This window comes from Vicugna pacos, chromosome 1 (assembly GCF_048564905.1).
Source record: "Vicugna pacos chromosome 1, VicPac4, whole genome shotgun sequence".
Classification (NCBI taxonomy): Eukaryota; Metazoa; Chordata; class Mammalia; order Artiodactyla; family Camelidae; genus Vicugna; species Vicugna pacos.
In genome coordinates, this window is record NC_132987.1 from 65,671,502 (window position 1) to 65,690,625 (window position 19,124).

The 19,124-nt window shown below is 48.6% G+C and overlaps 1 protein-coding gene and 1 non-coding gene across 2 annotated transcripts in view; one reads left to right on the plus strand and one right to left on the minus strand.

The window, feature by feature from the left end:
- Positions 1-19,124, minus strand: part of PDIA5 (protein disulfide isomerase family A member 5) — an 89,115-nt gene that overhangs the window by 22,560 nt on the left and 47,431 nt on the right. Inside the window, exons 9-11 of the mRNA XM_072963983.1 lie at positions 13,342-13,433; positions 13,176-13,247; positions 6,916-7,052 (exon numbers count right to left, since the gene is read on the minus strand). Coding sequence (XP_072820084.1) covers positions 6,916-7,052; positions 13,176-13,247; positions 13,342-13,433 — 301 coding nt within the window. The remainder of the gene's footprint in view (positions 1-6,915; positions 7,053-13,175; positions 13,248-13,341; positions 13,434-19,124) is intronic.
- On the plus strand, positions 1,989-2,061 carry TRNAT-AGU (transfer RNA threonine (anticodon AGU)). Its single transcript has one exon. It is a non-coding gene; the product is annotated as a tRNA-Thr (tRNA).

Genomic DNA, 19,124 nt, shown 5'->3' on the forward strand with positions numbered 1-19,124 from the left:
AAAAGAAACACTGATAATTTAACATGGTGACACCCTCCCCCAGAGACCTCAGGGCTTGCAGCTGTGTATGCAATGTCTTGTACACACTCACAGGCACCCTGGGGCAGACACGTTCTGATGAATGCCTCCACAGATCACATAGCCCTCTTCTTGTGCAAAGAGAAAGTTGGGATTTTGTGTTTCTTTCTTCACATTAGTATAAAATGTAGATAACAAGCTTTTAACATTTTTTTCTTCTAGGCTTCTATCCTAAGAAAATAATCTGACATGTGAACAAATATTTATGCAGGAAAATGTTCTCTGCAGCATGATTTACAATGGGGAAATAGAGTAAACAACTCGAACCTTCAACATTATGGTGATGGTTAAGTAATTTATGGCCCCATTATATAATGGAATATTATGTGACCACAAAAAGCATGTACAAATAAGCATTGTTAATAACAGAAGAAAATACAAGATAGTGTTAAGAAAAAAGCATGGGAAAAAAAATTAATGAATAAAAGGAAATCCCTTCCTCCCACCTGGCAAAAAGATGAAAAATCCAGATGAATTAAAGAATGAAATGAAACAAACAAAAATATTATCACAGAATATAAGGCACTATTTTTATACCATAGGGATGGATTTCCCAAGCAACCCACAAATCCTAGAGATCAGAATGGGAAAAGGTAGGCTTGCAAAGGGCTCAGTGATGAGACTGAGGCCTCTAGGACTGGGTTTTAATCCTGGCCCTACTTTTTTGGCCATGTGACCTTTGGTAAGTTTCTTGACCTCTTGGTGTCTCCCTTTCCTAACCTGTAAAATGGGGATAATCACGATATCCGCTACACAGGATTTTGTTGTGAAGATTAAACGAGTTAATCTATGGAAATCTTGAAAGTGCTCAAACAATGCCTGGCCCACAGTAAGTGCTCAGTAAACATTCCAGCTATTAGATGACTCCAAAAATGTAATGCTTTTATACAGTGAAAGGCAGCACAGAGAAAGTTAAAGCAAGCCACAGACTAATAGAGGACATCTGGAACACAGAAAATAAAGACTAATATCCCTCAGTATGGAGCTCCAGGTCAAGAAGGAAAAGACCACCCACTAGGAGAATGGGCGCGGGGCCGGAAAAATTGGTTCACAGAAGAAATATGGAAGGCTGATTGCTGCACAGAGGGATGCTCACCTCCCTGGAGGCCAGGGAGCTGCAGAAGTTGCCCCTTTGCCCAGTTTAGTAGGAACAGAAATGGCTGAGAGCATCCGCGGCTGGCGAGGATGCAGGCTCTGTCATGCACTGCCAGCTGTGCTGAGACCTTATCTATCAAAGCTCAAGCACACTCACCCCATGGCCCAATAGCTTCCCTTCCAGAAGTCAGTCATAAACATTTAGACACGTTCCCAAATACTTATGTTTACAAATCTGCATTGCATTGTTTGAACGAAGATTGCAGACAGATGTCTATCAACAGGCGAATGGTTTAAAATTAATGGCATATGTAAATTATAAAATACTATTCACTAGTTTAAAAATTGAGGTAGATTTATACGCCAATATCTACATTTGTACAAAAACTTCTTCAAGATCTCCTTACTGGTGAGTGAAAAAATGCAAATCACACAAAAATGGATAGGAAATGATCCCACTTATGTTAAAAACAAAAACCAAACCCTGTTGTTTAGGTAGAAATAGGGGAGGAGAATAAATCTTGGGGTGGGGGATGGGTGGGGAGGGGACTTGAATTATCTGCACTACATCCTTATGTAGCCCTTGAACTTTGCAGCACCAGTAACAAGAATGTCATCAATATTGTTCTTAAATTACTTGTGCAATTAAAAAATAAAAGTGATAGCATGAAGGAGTTTTATGGCAAGATGGTTACACAAATCTACACACGTCAGGGAAAAAAGTCAATTTCACTGTATGTTAATTTTAAAAATAAAAGTCAAAAACAAGTGAAAAAGTAAAAGAAAAAGTAACTAGAAAAAGTGAAGTCAAGCGGGGAGGGTATAGCTCAGTGGTAGAGTGTGTGCCTAGTATGCATGAGGTCCTGGGTTCAATCCCCAGTACTTCCATTAAAAAAATAAATTAAAAAAACCTAATTATCCCCCCCATATATACAATGCTATATGTCAACTGTGTATCAATAAACTGGAAGGAAAAAACATTTTTAAAAATTAAAATAAAAAAAAAAAAGAAAAAGTGAAGCCAAAAAGTGGAAAGTATTTGCTTCTGAATAATGGGATTACAGGGAGGAGGGTAGAGCTCAGTGGTAGAGTGCACATTTACAATGCATGAGGTCCTGGGTTCAATCCCCAGAACCTCCATCAAGGGAAAAAAGAAAAAGAAATGAATAATGAGATTATAGGGAGTTTTCTTCCTTAATCATTTATATTTCTGTGTAACTTCTAGACTTTTCTAAAACAATCACCTATTACTAGAGAATAAGACAGAAACAGAGTAAGAAACAGGAACTGTGGGGTTTGACAGGGACCTGCCGCCGAATGCAGAGAGGAGGCCCAGCTCCAGCAAGGCAGGCCGGGCCCACAGCCTCCAGCACATACCTGCTGCCTGAGACTTGTGGCAAAGAAAACATCTCACCCCAGGCCTGTTGCCAAGGAGCAGACAGACTAGGGCGGAGCTGTGGGTGGGCCGCTGCAGCCCTGGGCAAGGGGCGGCAGGGGTGCTCCAGTGCCCCAGCAGCTTCTCAGGCCCCTGCCTGCCCCCAGCACCCACGCTGGGGAGACAAGCTGCTGCTCAGGGCACCCCTCCCCGGGAGTCCCACTATGCCCCTTCTACCTCCCTCTGCAAGTGACACTCACTCAGGGGTCATTACAGGAGTACGTCCTCCCCTGGCCTAAGGCAGGGCTGCAGGTACATGGAGAGGGAGGAGCAGGGGGACGTTATTGCAGCAAAACAGGGTGACAACGGAAGACCAGTGACAATGGACACTGACTTTTCTCATTCAGAACAATGCAGAGAAAATCAGAAGGCACCACGGGGCGGCGGCCAGTGATGTCCTACTGTCTTGCCCCCTTTGGACACCATTTCATCTTTGGCCAACTGGACGGCAGAGGGGCCTGGGCTTTGTCCTTGCCCTGCCTGGTGCACCCACCCCTCCCGGAGCCCACTGCTCATCCCACACCGTCTTCCCCAGGAGGCCTGGCAAATCCTGGATTTTGGGCCAAGGGGGCAAGCCCGTCTGTGAATCTCAGTCCCCCCAGCTCCCATGTGTGGAGAGCCCTGCACTTGCTAGGCCTGAGCTTATTTGTTCAATGACAACTCAGGCATCAGGAGTACAGGCTGCAGAAGAATCCGTGTGGGGCTCCTAATGGACTCCAGCTGGGAGGGAAAGGAGACGATGAGGCGAGTGGAGGTAAGTGGCAGGAAAGCTGGAGAAGCGGGTAAAGAAGTAGGGGGCCAATGGAGGTGTCTGATAATATGCAGCAACCAGCCACCCAGGGGCCTTTCCCACCAAGAACCCAGGAGCGCGGCTCCAAAGGCACCCATGAAGGTTCCAGGCAAGTGCAACCCGGAAAGAGTAACACTGAGCCCTTCCTCTATACAGAAACAAGACTGCAAAGAGAGACTGTGGCTCTTTCTGGGAGTCCATGTCAGGAGAATGTTAGTTTTCTTCTCTACACTCTCCTATACTACCCCTTTACAAAACATGCATGCACTCCTTTTTAATTAGCAAAAAGCCATAAAGATAAATTCAGCTTTTTAGTTTGAGGCCCACTATTTCATTCTGTTGGGATCTTTTAAAATCTCAACTCAATTGTTCAATATTTTAATAGCTTACTTTTTCCAACTCGAACCGTTGCAGATTTGAAAGTGCTTTGTTTTTTTTTTTTAATAGTTTCAGCCAAACTGCTGATTAAAAAAACAAGTCCCACCCTCTAGACAGAACCAGGCCAGACTCACAGTCACAGAGCACCAAGGGGACATTCCCCTCAGGGTGGCCACATCCCACCTGACTTTAGATAAAGAAAGACACGCTAATTCATCAACCTAGCAATCTCATCCCAAGAAACAAACCAAGCACATCCAGCAATTCTTAGGAGAGTCTATGGTCTTGAATGCTGAGAGATCCCAACTTGTTTTCCCAGGTTTCCAAAATGGTCTGTTTCTAAACCACTCCCTGTTTGGTCTGGGATTGGTACCTGTAAAGCTGTGACTTCCAGAATTTACCTTTTACGCACTTTGGAAACCTGAGCCAGCACTGCCAGTCTCTGACCTCTTGACATTCCTTTTCTCTGGGTCCCAAAGCACCACAAAACGGGTCTCCAGATCACTGTGGGTTTTCTGAAGCACTCCAGCATGAGGCGCACAGCCAGGCAGCTAAGAGGGCACTGCTGTCAGCTCACCCCTCTGGGCTCCGAATATTCTCTAAGCCACTGCATTCCTTTCCTTCTAAAGCCCATGCTCCTAGGGAAGAGGGGCTGTGTAGAGATTATTTAATGCAGAGCCACTCCCATTGGATGGAACTCTAACAGGCAATTCTTAAGAGATGTTCACCTCATGCTTTTGCCCTGATCCCTCTCACTCTGCCAGTCCAACAGAAATAAAAACCACACAAGTACTCACATACAAAGCCACAGGGCTGGCAAACACCTCATCAGAGAATGCAGGGTCCCTAACAGGCAGACACTCACCAGTAGAAGCCTCAGATGTTACCATTTGCTAAGTTTGAAATCAGAGACCCCTCAACAGGGCTCTCCACAGAGCAGGATGGTATTCATTAATGCTTGCTAACAATGACTAATGGGGAAACCAAAAGCTGCCATCTGGTTTCGAGTTCTCATTCTCTAATTTAGCTCTCAACAACTTCATTCGTTCATTTTTTCATTCATTAAGCCCTTTCTCTATGCCCAAAGGTGACTCGGACTAGGGGTGGGAGAGGAATGAACGAGATCTTTCTGGTTCAGGAAGCAAATAGGGTGCATTACAAGGGGAGGTTTGCAGGGAAGGTCCCTACAGCCAGGCCCCAGAGCCAGACCCTGTGAGCATAAGCTACTATGACGGATTACTCACAACCTAAGACTACCGGGAAGAATACAGACAAAAGAATTTCCAGTTTGCAACCAGAGTTCTATAAAGAAAGGGCTTAATACACAATTATTAAATCATTCCCACCTATCTGGTACGTGCTGTTAGGACTCATCAAAGAGGATATATACTCTTCGCACTGTGATGTATAAACCACAAAGCACTGCTCAAACCACTCTGGCTCTTCCAGGAGCTGGTGGGCTCTCTCGACGCAGACCAGGAACACCGACACCTAAGGGTGGCGTTCCCAGGAGGGAACTGAAAACAGTGAGCCAGTGTGTGCCTCTACTGCTGGGGACACAGGCAGAGCGGTTGTACTCTAGATGCAGAGCTCCCTGCAAGACTTGCTTCCATCAGCAGCTTGGAGACTGGCCTGGACAGCACATCTCAGCAGGGGGAGCACTGCAGGGCTGCCCGGCGGGCAGTATCAGGTACCTCCGACCACAAGGACACGTTCGCTGAGGTCCACACAGGGCTGGGGTGAAATGTTCCTACAGCCCTCTCTGTCACTGCCCTTAATCAGGAGGCTTTGAAATTTAGTGGGGTTTCTTTAGTTTTTGTGGTCACTTTTCTGTAAGTTCAGAAGAGAAGTCACAGTGAGTATTTTCCCTTGGGGTTCTCCTAAGAATTTGGCACTTATGAGAAAGACAGTATTGGGGAAATCTGCACTAGTGTCCACTTACAAACAATTCCTAATTAATCAAACCTGTGTGATACTGCCGCAGGGGAAGGGGACGGCGGGCAGGGGTGGTGGTACTGGACTCAGAACAGCGCCACTTCTTGGAGCGGCAGTCTCCTTGTCTGCAAAATGGGGTGAATCATACTCGCTTTGTGGTACTGTGGGTAAGACAAAAGGAGATGCTGCTGCGGGAAGCCACTTTGTCACCATAGGACAAAACACAACTGATAGTATAAAGATCCCTATGACTAAGATAATTAATTCAGTATTCTTGTCACTGAAGATGCCGCTATGGACAGGGTGATTATGACACTGATCCATAAAGCAGTTATTTCTTGCTTTTTTTCCCTCTTCCACAATCTCTTACCCACCATCACTGGGCCAAAGAACTGGCAAGAAGCTATGAGAGAAGAGCAACCCACACACGTGCACTCTGTCCCTGGTGCTGGGGACCTGTCTTCTTCACCCACTGGGATGGCCTGCCTTTCCCAGGAGCTGCTCCCAGGAACTCTGTGCCCTGGGGCTGTCATCTCCCTGCTCACCTTTCCAGAAACAGCCTTCTTCCTCTTGGAAACAAATTATAATCAATTTTCCATTCTCCTGGGAATGGGGAGGACACTGGTCTAGAAAATTTCTGAGCTAGAGGGCTTTCAGCCAATATTGTAAGCACATTTTACGGCATTCACGTAGTTTCCTGCCTTGATCTACCACAGCCACTTCAGGCTATGACACACGAGGGGAAGCGGGAAGAAGGCATTCTAGGTGCTGCAGCGTCTGAGGCTCCAGCCCTGGTCTCACTGCGCTCTCTCAGCTGCTGGCCAAGACACAGGCCCTCTTGGGGCCTCAGTCTTCCCACCTGTGAATTGAAGAGTGATTGCTGTTCTAGGTATTATCTAAGGGCCCTTCCAGTCCTAACTCCTCCAATTCTGGGAAGTCTATTTGCATTTCCTGACTCATGCTGACTTTGAGGAAGCCGCTGGGGCCCTCCAGGTTGAGCTGGGGGCCACAGGGGCCTGAATGGGACTCCTGTGCTGTTCCCACAGTGACGCTGGGTGGACTGTGTGCGCCGTGAGGGCAGGGCCGCATCGGGCACAGAGGAGGCAGCCAACAGGCAGGTGCTCCCTGGACTTGGTCCTAGAGCGGTGACTGCCCTGTGCTGAGGGAGCCGAGGTGATGGCGGGAGGGGCAAGGTTCCACTCACATGGGGCGTGGAACATGACGAGCACAGAGGAGTGTTCCTTCACAAACTGGCCAAAGTCTTCATCGGTCAGGTGATAAACGGAGCCGCCCTCATCTGCCCAGGGAGTCTCGGGGACCTGGGGCTGTGGCGGCTGCGGACTGGAAGACCAAAAATAGGCAGAGCTCAGAGCAAGCGCCGTGGCCTGAGCAGCCCTCACCCCCTCTGGCTCGGCACCGCTGCTTTGGGGGCTTACCGGGCAGGAGCAGAGGGGCCAGTGGTCGGCCCTGCCCACCTCCACCATGCCCTCAGAGCCCCAGGAGCGCTCAGCTGACATCCTATCACAAAGAGCAGCTTTCAGCTGTAGCTCTAAAGGCAGATCAGGAAACCTCGTCTCCTCCCGGGAACCTGTGGGTTTATCAGTGTCTCATGCTCTTTCAAACTTTCAGCCAACTGGCAATAGCAGTACACAGCAACAGCAAAGAGTGACCTCTGGAAAAGCTAACTGTTGTGTTGAGTGGTGCCCTGCAGGGCAAGGACTGGGGAGAGAAAATAATAGAGGGGAAAAGGTGGTGGGTGAGGAGGGGAGAGAGAGGCCAAGTATCCGAGAAAGACCAAATCTGGCCAGGGAAGGGGTTGGGAGCTAGGAAGGGGATGCTGCCACTTGCAGGGTGCAAAGCATTCACTGACCAGTGTGGGAGGAAGGTCGTGATGAGGAAGAGTGGGGCCCAGGGGAAAAGGGTGGGGGCACCCTAACTATGATGGCATCCAGGATACATCACAAACCCTTCCTGGAGACCAGGAACAAAGTTACATAGTTCTTCAGAGGCAGAGTGCCAGAGAAGAAATAGCCAGGCTTGGAGGTCAGCCCAAACATCCCTGCTCTACCACTGCGAGCTGCAAAACCTCAGGCTGGTGCCTAACCTCCCTGGAACCTGCTTCCCCTGGGACCACCGTGTGCTGATACCTATGCACCAGCTGCGGTGACAGGGGAGGCTGGCAGCTGCCCTCTCCTGCTCCAAAGTTGAGCACAAGACTGCTGGTGACACAAACTTCCTGACGATTCACCGCCATAAACACTTTTGCCAGAGCACCTTAACTGCTGCTTTGGAAAAACCCTTTAAGATGACAAATGTGAAAAGACAACTATTGTTTCCTGTCTTTGAGAGCCTACAGTAGGAAAAAGTGTAATGTTCCAGCAGCCAGGGCTGTGAATTCATGAGAGCAATGTGGTCCACACAACAGACTCTGCCACTCTCTCATGTAGCAACACAGTGGAAGCTGACTCCCCTACCCAGGGCAGAGCCTGGGTCTGACGTCACTTTCAGAAGCCCTCTCTGGCCTCAGCCACTCTGGTCCCATGCCATGGGGGTGGCAGAAGGAGGGCATACCACTCTCAGCCCGTGCGCATCCCCTGTCAGACGGGGCTGGTGGCAAAATCAAGCTTCAGCATGAGTCACCAGGTAGACCAACAATAGGAAACCGGGGTTCTGATACTTGGACTCAAAACACCAACCCCCAAAGCACCACCAATTCCACTTTAGGGAATTTACCTTTACACCCACACATAGGCAAAATTATGCACACTCCAAGGTATTCACTGTAGATGATTTGTCAAACCGAAGACTAGAAAATCCCAGTGCAGGTAAACCAGCCCATCCACACCAGGGAGGGCTGAGTGTGGTAAAGAGAGGCAAGGAAGTGCTCTATGCTCAATGTGGAGAGACTGCTGAGGTGTACACAACAGGCCACAATGTGCTAACTTTCGCATAAAATAGGGAGAGATAAAAAATACCGATTCACATGCACGTGTATCTGTATAAAGAAACTAATTAGAGTTGTTACCTCTAGGGTGTAGAGGGGGGAACAGGATGGAGGAGACACGTAAAAGCAAGACCTTCCAATGTATAATTTTTAAGTATCTTTAAAAAACTATTTTAATTATGTGAATGGAATCTATTCTAAAATTAAAATCATTTTTTAAAACCCAGCAAGAACATACACGCAGACTGGAGAAGCCGTGGCGCAGCAGCAGCACAAGCATATGGAAGCGTCTGAGAAACTTCCAGTTAAACATGGAGGACGCACTCCAAGAACTAAAATAACAGCACAAGAAAAAGAATTCAAGTATGCGCTCCACAGAAGCAAAAAGAACAGGAATGAAGACAACAGCGAAGAGAGAAAAGGAGGTCAGTGCAATTTTAGAAGCTAGAAAACCAACTTAGCAAAAAAACATCTGCCTTTCTTAGAGAACAGAAACCTGAGGTGCTGTGTGCTGGGAGGGGGGCAGTGCATAGGAACCACCTTAATATGCAAAGGCTCTGAAGGACCAAGAGGACCCCCTTGAAGCAAGGCTGTGGCCCGGGGCTGAAACAGGAGGCCCTCAGATCTCCTCTCCAGCAGCCAGGGGAGTCCCTTCTCCCACCCGTGGACAACAGGAAGCTTCCTCTCTGGACAGGACCACAGAGCTGGGCAGAACGGTACGAGGGCAGTGTTACTGAATCATGCTTTTTACCATCTCTCTCCTTCAAGACTAGGGCTCCCTCTCTCACCTCTGTACCGCCTGCACCTAATACAGAGCAGATACCCAATGAACGCTTTCTGAATCAATGAGGCAGTGAGAGAAGAATGGCTAAAGGAACTGGAGGAGTCTAACCTGCAGAAGAGGAGACATGGGGACACAACAGTTGTCTTCAAAAGTCTCAGACTGCACTGGGAAGAGAAACTAAGATTTATTTTCTGTGGCCCCAAAAAGGAGAACCAACACTAAGCAGAAGTTTCAGAGAAAGAAACGTCAGCTCGACAGAAGTAAGAAACTTCTATCTACAGCAGATGAGAGAGAAAGAGCCGAACTGGGAGTCAGAAAACCTGGCTGAGTCCTGTTTCCTCCACGTACCAGCTCTAGGGGCTTAGGCAACAGCCTGACTAAAACAGCCACAAGACAACGTATTTGTAGGTTTTTCTTTATCTGCCTTGCAGGTACATCTAGACAGATGATGGACATGAGATACTTTGTAAATGTATAAAATACTACCCAAATATTCCTAGACATCATTCATCATCTGAACCATAAACATCGTTCAAACATGAATGGACAACCTCACAATGAGCTGAGGCCCTGTTTAAGTGGGACTGAGTGACCACATCTGTCCTAGAGGTAAAGCAACATCAGAGGGAACCGCTGGGGGCAGATTCACTGACATTCCCTTCCAACCCTGCAACTCTGACTTCTCGGGCTCTCCAGGCCTGGCAAGTTCACACAAAGCAGGTCCTTGCCTGAGGCAGGTGCACGCGCTATAAATAAGAAGATGCAACTCAAAGCACTACGAGTCAAGGATGCTTTGTGTTTGTTTTCAGTCCACCTCTGTTCAAAAACACACAGGCAGAAATGGGTAGCTCGGTCAAAATGGATTGCCACTTTTACACACTCCACCTGCCCTGCCCAACTCAGCAGCATGAAACCTGCAGAACGGAATGAGAAATGTAGCTGCCAGGAGCGCCAGGAGCACCAGGTGCACAACCACCACAACCATCACATCTACCCCAGAGCCCTGGGGCACTCCAAGACACCAACGGTGCCCTGCCTGGCCCTCTCCTCAGAATCGTGTGTCAGAGGGCGGGATCTAGGCTCTTCTCTCCCAGGATTCTGAAAGTCATCCAGAGGAGGCCGGATCCACCCTCATCCTTCCACACTGGGCCACCATGAGCTGTGAGCAGCCAACAGAGAGGTCCAGGGAAGAAATGCAGGGCAGCAGGAAAGGTGAGATCACTGCTACCCACTCACCAGGATTTGGGGGAAATCTGGTGAAGACTTAAAACACCTGGCACGGGGGGAGGGTATAGCTCAGTGGTGAAGCTTAGGATGCATGAGGTCCTAGGTTCAACCCCCAGTACCTCCATATATATACATATATATACACATACATACATATATGTATGTGTATATATATAAATATATAAATAAAACAAAACACCTGGCATCAGGAAAAAAAATACACAGAGCTAGGCATATGTTGAGGGGAATCTAAAAGGAAATTTGCCAAAATAGCACAACACATCACCTCTGGGTAGCTGAGGGGAAGGGCGCTTTTCCTTCCGTTTAAGTATTTAAGGTTCTCAATAGTAACATATCTCACTTGAATAGCCTTAAAATCAGAGAAGACTTTTGAAAATTCAAGCAGGATGGCAGCACAGTGACACTGTTGGGCCTTGCTGCCCCTGCCCCATGCTCCGCGAGTGGGCTGCAGTCACGCCTCCGGAAGAGCTGCCCCCACATGTGTGCCCCCCAACACAGTGATGATAGGTGGTTGGGCGGCTTGGGAGGTGCCCTCCCTTCCCCAGAGTTACCTCACCAACCTTCTCAGCCTGGAGACTGGAGACCCAGGGTGAACCAAAAGCCGCTAACAAGGTCTCCTTCCCATGAGGGGTGAGACCAGGGAGGAAGGCAGTGGTGGGCAGTGGGGAGGTGCCAGCCCAGGACAGGGATGAGGAGGCAGCCCGGGGGCGGGGGGGGGGGGCAGGACAGAGTCTGATGGAGGAGCTGGGCTGGTGGTGCGCAGATAGCAGGGTGGGGGACAGAGCAGCAGCTCCAGTAGGGAGATAATAACCTGTCTCAGAAACTCCACTGACGTGCTCCCCTGGTCTAGGGTTAGCAAGCAGTTCTGAACACTTTCTAAAAAAATTAATAAACCTTATTCTTCCAAGAAGATATGAGTGTATTTTGAAACCAGAAAAGGTTTGCGAAAGGGGAGGGAAGCAGACAGACTTTATGCTCGGGTGACAAATGAGACTGTCATTTGTTGAACCTTCTCACAAAGCAGAATGAGATACGTCTGGTGGAGGAGGGGACACGCTTATTACCAAATGAAAAAGGAAAGCAGGGGTGCGAGGCCCCAGGTAAGACAACTGAGTACAGGATAATGGGGAGTGGCCTTCCTGGGTAACAGACGGAGAGGTAATAGATGGAGACAGAGATGTGAAAATGCTTCCAAGAAATAAAAGATGCCATGCAAACGTGGTTCTGCTGTTGTTTTATCTCCTGGGCCCCTGGGAACCGATGGAACAGAAGATTGAGAGTTTCAGCCTTTAGAATTAAACAGCTTGTTTCTTGGAGGTTTAGGGGGGGTTGTGGGGGAGAAGGGAGGTACAAAACTTATCCTCCTTTTCCATTCTGAAAATACACATTTTCAACCTCCATCACGTTGGGTAACTAATTCTTTAACCCTGTGCTGCTGCAGTAACAAAGTAACAATGTCAATAAATATCCACATGCTGGCAATGGTGGGAGAGGCAGCGGCTCCAGCCAGAACTTGGGGGAGCTGCTGCCGGGGGGCCAGTCCTGGCCCTGCCACTTGCCAGCTGTGGGAGCCAGGACAAGCTACTTCATCACTCTGCTCAGCTGCCCACTTCATGAAATAAGGGTAATGATGATATCATCCTTATGGGGCTGTTCTGAGGACTCCGTAAGAATCCACAGAAAGTGCTTGAAACAGTCAGCCACAAAGTGACTCTGTGCCCAAAATGACAGCAGCTATTATTCCAAGGACTGTGCACAAATAGCCACACACCAGCAGTGACTGGCAAGTCCAGACTGGTGACAGGCAGAGCCCAGAGGAGATGAGTGCTCTCGGAGCGGAGAGTTCCAGGAGAGCCTGGGCCATGGGGAAGGAGTGGGGGAGACAGACTTGCCGTCCAACACAGGGTCGGAGCATCACGTCAAAGTCACACGCCGAGCACAGCAGGGGCTCCAGGTGCAGGGTGATTTGGGTTATAAGGATCTAATCACATTAGAAAACAGGATCACAGGTTGCCATGAAGCAGTGTCTACAGGGATGCATGGTGAACGGCAAAGCAAGCTGCAAATCTAAGGCATTAGGACACTTCTTAGCTTCACAGCACCTAATACAGTGTTATGTTTGAAATAAGCATTCAACTGACAACTCTATTTTCAGAGAGACCTGCAGTGGGACCTCTTTCAAACCTGCCATTCTGGGTGAGAAATACTTCTATCCATCAAGCAGACAGTAAGCAGGAAAAAACCTATCTGGAACACAGTCAGCAGGACAGTCACAGAAACCCTCCCAACTCCCGCATCCTGCACTCACAAACCCCGCCCTCACTTAGACGCACGCAGCCCACCAGCAGCCGTGTGGGCAGCACGACAAACCTTTCCGTCCTCATTCTCTTCCCAATTCCCAGCCGGAGCCCTGTGACCAGGGACACCCTGGGGCCCGGTAGATGCCCCTCCCTTTGGGCACCCCACCAAAAGACAAACGCTGACTTACTTCTTCAGCCACTCCACAATGTCATCAGCTGTGGACCCATAGCTGTTGTACTGGAACAGGTACCGTCCTTTCCTGTGAAATGTGGGGAGACAACATGGGCTCAGCCAGAGAGGCAAAGGCTGCCACGGAGGGGAGTGAGCGTGAGAATGGGAAGCATGTGACTTACTCGAAGTAGCTGATGGTGGGGTAGCTGCGTATGCCGTACTCCTCCTTGATGTTTTCAAATTCCGAGGAGTGGAGGTTCATCCCAGCCAGCACCTGAGAGCAAAGGGGAAACAGACCTGTCCACCCTCTACCTGCAGTGCTCTCCCCTTGTCCACACGCTGCCTGCCTGGCTGTCCCACCAGAGACAGATGATCCGGACGAAGCCTTGCAGATGGACACACAGCTCAGGGCAGTGGGGGAGGAAGGGAAGTGAAGCCAGCTGGGAATGATACCTGAGCGCTTTGGAAGAGGCAGGCATCTGGGCCCGAGGGCTGCCCCCATACACGGGAGAATCACCCCAGAGCGAAACAAAAGTTCTGAGGGTTGTGACCAAGTTCAGTCAGGTGCTAGAGTGGGCCACTGCCTCCCAAGGACACACTAAGCCTTTTCTCTGCTCATGTCAAGCTAAGGTTGGACTCTTCTCCCCAGCTGTGGAATCAACACTCAGCCACTCCACAGCATCCGTGGACTTCTCGGACGCCTCAGTCTGTCCACCCAGGCTTCATGCGTGACATTCCCAGACCTCACAGCCTGGATGTGGCCAAGGAGGGTGTGTGGTTCTCACGATGATCCTCCTGCCTGACTCTCCTCCCTCCAGACCCTGCTAGGCTTCCTGCTAGTGACCATCCCTTACAGCCTGATTTGACCGTCATCTCTGAAGTCTGGACATGTTCTGGTTGTAAGAGTCCACGTATCCAGCACCCCTGAATGGGAAAGGAGAACTTTAGTAGCTGTGTTACTGATGACAACGTGAAGTACTAAGAACAACCAAGAACAGAGTCCCCTAGAGCTCCTTTCCTGAAGTAGGAACTTTTTTCTGTAGGGCAAGATCAGACGCTGGAAAGGGGACTCTGAATCTGTTCTCACAAGAGAATACACAGTGGCCAGATAGGGGGAGGCTGTTCCTCCAAGCAGGGTGGCAACAGATGAGCGGGGAGAAGAGGTTCAAAAACACCCAGGAGCAGTTACAGAAGCAGAGAGAAGAAACCAGGAAGCTGAACTCTGTTGAACAATATGGATGCATACTTAGAGAAAATGGAGAAGTTTTGATGCACAGTGAACTCAATTCAGAAGACTGCAGCCGCCTGGGAATCACGTCACACACCCTTCCCTGAGGTTCCTTGTTTGGAAAAGGTGGGTGATGAGATTATTACAGGGCTCTTAAGAGAACTGACTGAGTTCACAGCAGGATTATTTACAATAGCCAAGACATGGAAGCAACCTAAATGTCCATCGACAGGTGACTGGACAAAGAAGTTGTGGTATATTTATACAATGGAGTACTACTCAACTATAAAAAAGAATAAAATAATGCAATGTAGATGGACCTAGAGATTATCATACTAAATGACGTAAGTTAGAGAAAGACAAATACCATATGATATCACTTATATGTGGAATCTAAAAAAAAAAATGACACAAATGAACTTTATTTGTAAAACAGAAACAAGACCCACAGACATAGAAAACAAACTGCTGGTTACCAAAGCAGAAAGGAGAGGGGAAGGGATAAATTAGGAGTTTGGAATTAGCAGATACTATATACAGAACAGACAAACAGCAAGGTCCTACTGTATAGCACAGGGGACTATATTCAATAGTTTGTAATAAGCTATAATGTAAAAGAATATGAAAAAGAATATATATATATATATTAAAAGAATATTATATATAACTGAACCACTATGCTGTACACCAGAAACTAACACATTATAAATCAACTATTAAAAAAAGAGAAGGAACTGAATGAGATGACCCATGTCAGATTTTAGCATGAAACTGAGGCTCATATTCCTTATTTCCTCCCAAATCCTGGGTGATGGGAGCCACCTGTACCTCTGGTGGCTCCATCCCTAGAGGTATCCAAACACGTCTTCTCAAGCATTTTAAGTGCCTAGCTCAGTGGCTGGTATATAGCAGGCACACAGCAAATGTCTGCTAAATTTTCTTTTTTTCTCCCAGCTCATTTTGGGATGCTACAAGGAATACAGGGAAAATAAGCCTTAGACAGAACTTACTAGAAACCCTGGAACCCTCCAAAAGCCCTTCTGCTCATTTCCCCAGACTGATTCAGCAATTTCAGTAATAACTGTCTACTTTAAAGTTCTTTTTTTCTATATGTCTAATTGATCTCCCTAGTGTCAGTGCACATTCACAAGATTAACCTCCCACATCCTTCTCTTTCATTACATCACTTCCCTGCACAGAACCTTTCAATTCCACTGAATGCAGGCTAAAGCCTCACTCCACACTCAAAGACCATATGGTCCCTCTCTCATTTTTGAATTCTTCCTTACAAAACCTTTAATTGTACACCTGTTAGGGTCTAGATTTTTCACTCTCCCCAGAATGAGTCAGTCTGAGACTTCTGCACAAGGAGGAGGTTGGACCGTTTGCCATCTGAGGCCCCTCGCACATGCCAATGTACCACAATGGCGCGGCACGTAAGCTCCGGGTCAGGATGCTGGGCTTGAATCCTAACTCCCCTCTCAGCAGATGATTCCCCCGAACAAGCCACAGTTGCCTCTGTGCCTCAGTTTCCTCATCTGCAGCCCTCTTCTCTGGTTGCTGAGCAGATTAATGAGACAGTGTAAGTATCTACAACACCCAAAATCTGTTCGCTGTATTCACTACCACCACTAAGAGGCTCTGCGTATCTGCTCACATTCCCAGAACACACACTGTGCCCGACTCCAGTCTTCCAGCCCCTCGGCTCACGACGCCCACTCCCCCTCTTGTCTCCCTCCCAAGACTCAGCTGTCCTTTGAGGCAAATCACATCCCGCCTCCACGGTGGCCTTTCCAAACCACCTCTGCTTGTGATGGGCTCAACTCTGTGAGTTTCTGTAGCACTGCTGACCACCTTGAGGGCGTTTATTAGTTAACAAGATAAACATTTTTTAAAATAACCACTTACACTTTTGAAGTTTGTGCATCTGAAGGAGGCAAAACTGGTCTCAACTTAAGAAGTTATACCACAGCGCTCGACACTGAACCACGTGAGCTCAGGGCCGTTCACTTGGCACGACACACTCCTCGTCATGTTCAGCCCATGTTCTGATGGGAACAATCACGGAAGTTCCACAAAGCGGGAGCATGTGAGCTAGTGGTCAAGGACGGGGAGATTTCTACAGACGTTCCAGGAAAAGAAAATGATGGCAAGCCAAGCCAAGATGTGGCTCAAGAAATGGAGGCCGTGCCGGTTTTAAGTGCAGGACACACAGAAGGGAATAGTGAGAGAAGGCCAGGCCAGATCACCGAGGTCGCTGTGGACCAGGATTTAATGCCTAAGAAACCAGGACCTTCTTCAGGAGATGCTGGAGAGATACTGGAGGTTTCCCAGCTGTGCTTTTTTGCAGGATAAGGCCGAGCTGTAAGGGGAGAGCCATGGGTTAGAAGGCCAAGGCAGCTGTCTTTGGCCACCACCCTGTGTGGGCTAACCAGGGCCTGGCCCAGGGCAGTGGGCTGTGAGAGGAGGACGATGTGAAGGGGAGAGATGGAGACGATGGCCTGGCAAAAAGGTGCACTGGCAGAGGAGCCTGGGGTGCTCGGAGGAGTCATGGAGGGAACCTGGCAGTCTGCCATGTGGGAAGACACTGAATTTCATTTTAGACAACCTGCATTTGGGACGCAGGGAGAAAAACTCAGACCAAGATATCAAGCAAGCAGTCTGACACGTGGGTCTGGAGCTTAGAGGCTCTGGCTCCACAGAGCTACATTTTGTTGAAGCTACAGACGTAGGTAAAAATCACTGAGTGACGAACCATACGAGACAAGGAGAGCACAGTGCCAGGTCCTTGCTCCAACATGTTCATGAGAAAGAAAAGAGGGCGGGGTGGAAAGCAGCACCTTGGGAGCACCCCCGTTTAGTGAGTGGAAGGACCAGTAAGCCCAGAGCGGTGAGGGCAGGGGTAGGGGGTGTTGGCCATCTGTATCTGAGAAGTGTCTGCAGGTCACAGCGCTGTCTCCGTACACCAGCCCGTTCACTCTTCCAACAACCCAGAGAGGTGGGCAGGGCCGGCATTACCATCCCCATTTTACAGACAGGAAAACGGAGGCTCCAAAGCTATTTGTTCAAGATCTCCCACCCAGTTAGTGACAGCCAGCACCACAGCCTGATGGACACAAATCTGTCACCAAGACTGACCCATTTCACTGTTCACATCCAGATGACACATCATGGCCAAGGTTAACAAAAGACTGTGTAGACATCGATAACTGGCAAGGCTGGGAAGAGGCAGACGGGGATGGGCTCATTCTGACAGTTCCTCTGAGACAGGGAGCAGCAGTGGCTGCTGACAAAGACGTCAATTAGCAGGAGTAGATGGCACAGATGCTGATGATTCACCAGACTTCAGTGACAGCAGAAAAAGAGGCAGATCTGAGTTTGGAAAATGGCAAAGGCTGTGCATCCCTGACCCACTCTGGCTTCCGTCTTAATGACATCATCAGATTGGACACCTCCCAAGAAGGAGGAAGGTTTCTGACCCCTGCCACAGACATGGCCAGCCAAAAAAGAGCTCAAGGGTGACAGAATAAGGAGGAGACGGGAGGTACTAATCCAGCTGGACTGCAGCAGTGGGGAGGGGCATGCTTTTGATTTCTGGGGACTAGCAGCCCATCTCTGCCCAGTGTATGAGGCCAGAAAGGAATCCATGCCTCTGGTTGTCCTGTTCCTGGGGAGCTGTGGCTGCAGCATGAGCCCTGGTCTCCAAAGTCCTCCAAAAAATGAAAAAGCAGAGAAACTTCTCCCAATGGACACTTCAAAGGTGGTGTCCACAGTGCCCAGGACCTTTCCCCTTTATGGAGCTGAGAAAGGGTAAGAGCTTTTCAAAAGGTGCTTTCCTAAGAAACTTAAGAGGTAAGTAGAACAAAAAACCCCAAGCAAGAAAATACAGAAGCAATGAAATGGATGAGTTCATGTAAAACAGATCCTTGGGCTGAGGTAACTAACACACCCAACCAAAGCCAGGCTTGACCAGCTGGGCTCTCTGAGTACCCAGACAATCCCACTCACGTTTCTAGAACATTGTCCAGGGAACTGGGAGGGTCACCTTTTACATTTCTTGAGCTGGTCCCAGGCAGGAAAAGCAGGAACTATTTTTGGTTTTTTTCTCCTTTTTTGGAAGCAGTACCCTTAATGCACGTGATCTTCATGGCTAACCTTGCAAAAGAGCCTCATGTGAACCCTGGGCCAAGGAGGAGGCTTCTGTCCCACAAATATCCTTCCCACTTTGCCTCTGTCCTTCATAACTGATGTTCTGAATTCCTTTAAAAAGGTGAACATCGCTTTTAATGTAAATATAGAGCTTAAAATAAAATGTGCCCAGGAGCAGTAACCACATACTCATTCACTCATCAGCACGTGTCGGGCACCTACTCTGAGCATGGCTGTGTGCTCTGTGCTGAAGAAACAAATGCGGATCAAAGCCCCTGGGCTCCAGGATCTCACATCTCAGTGGGAGTATCTTACTACTGGTGGACAAAGTGATCCGGAACACAAGCCAACCTGACCGTGCGTGGCAGGGACAGGCCCTAGGGGAGCACTGGAGGGACCTGGAGAAATGCTGAGTTTGGCAGATAGAATCTTCCAGAAGGTCCACAAGACTGGCACCAAGCCGTCACCTGCTCTGACGGGGCTGGCCAGCTAGTTCATGATTTGATCAGGGCTAGATCTCATCACCTTCCACTGCACTACAGTTTGGAGGTTGAGCTGAGCAGCTGTCTAAGTGAATGCGGGTGTAAT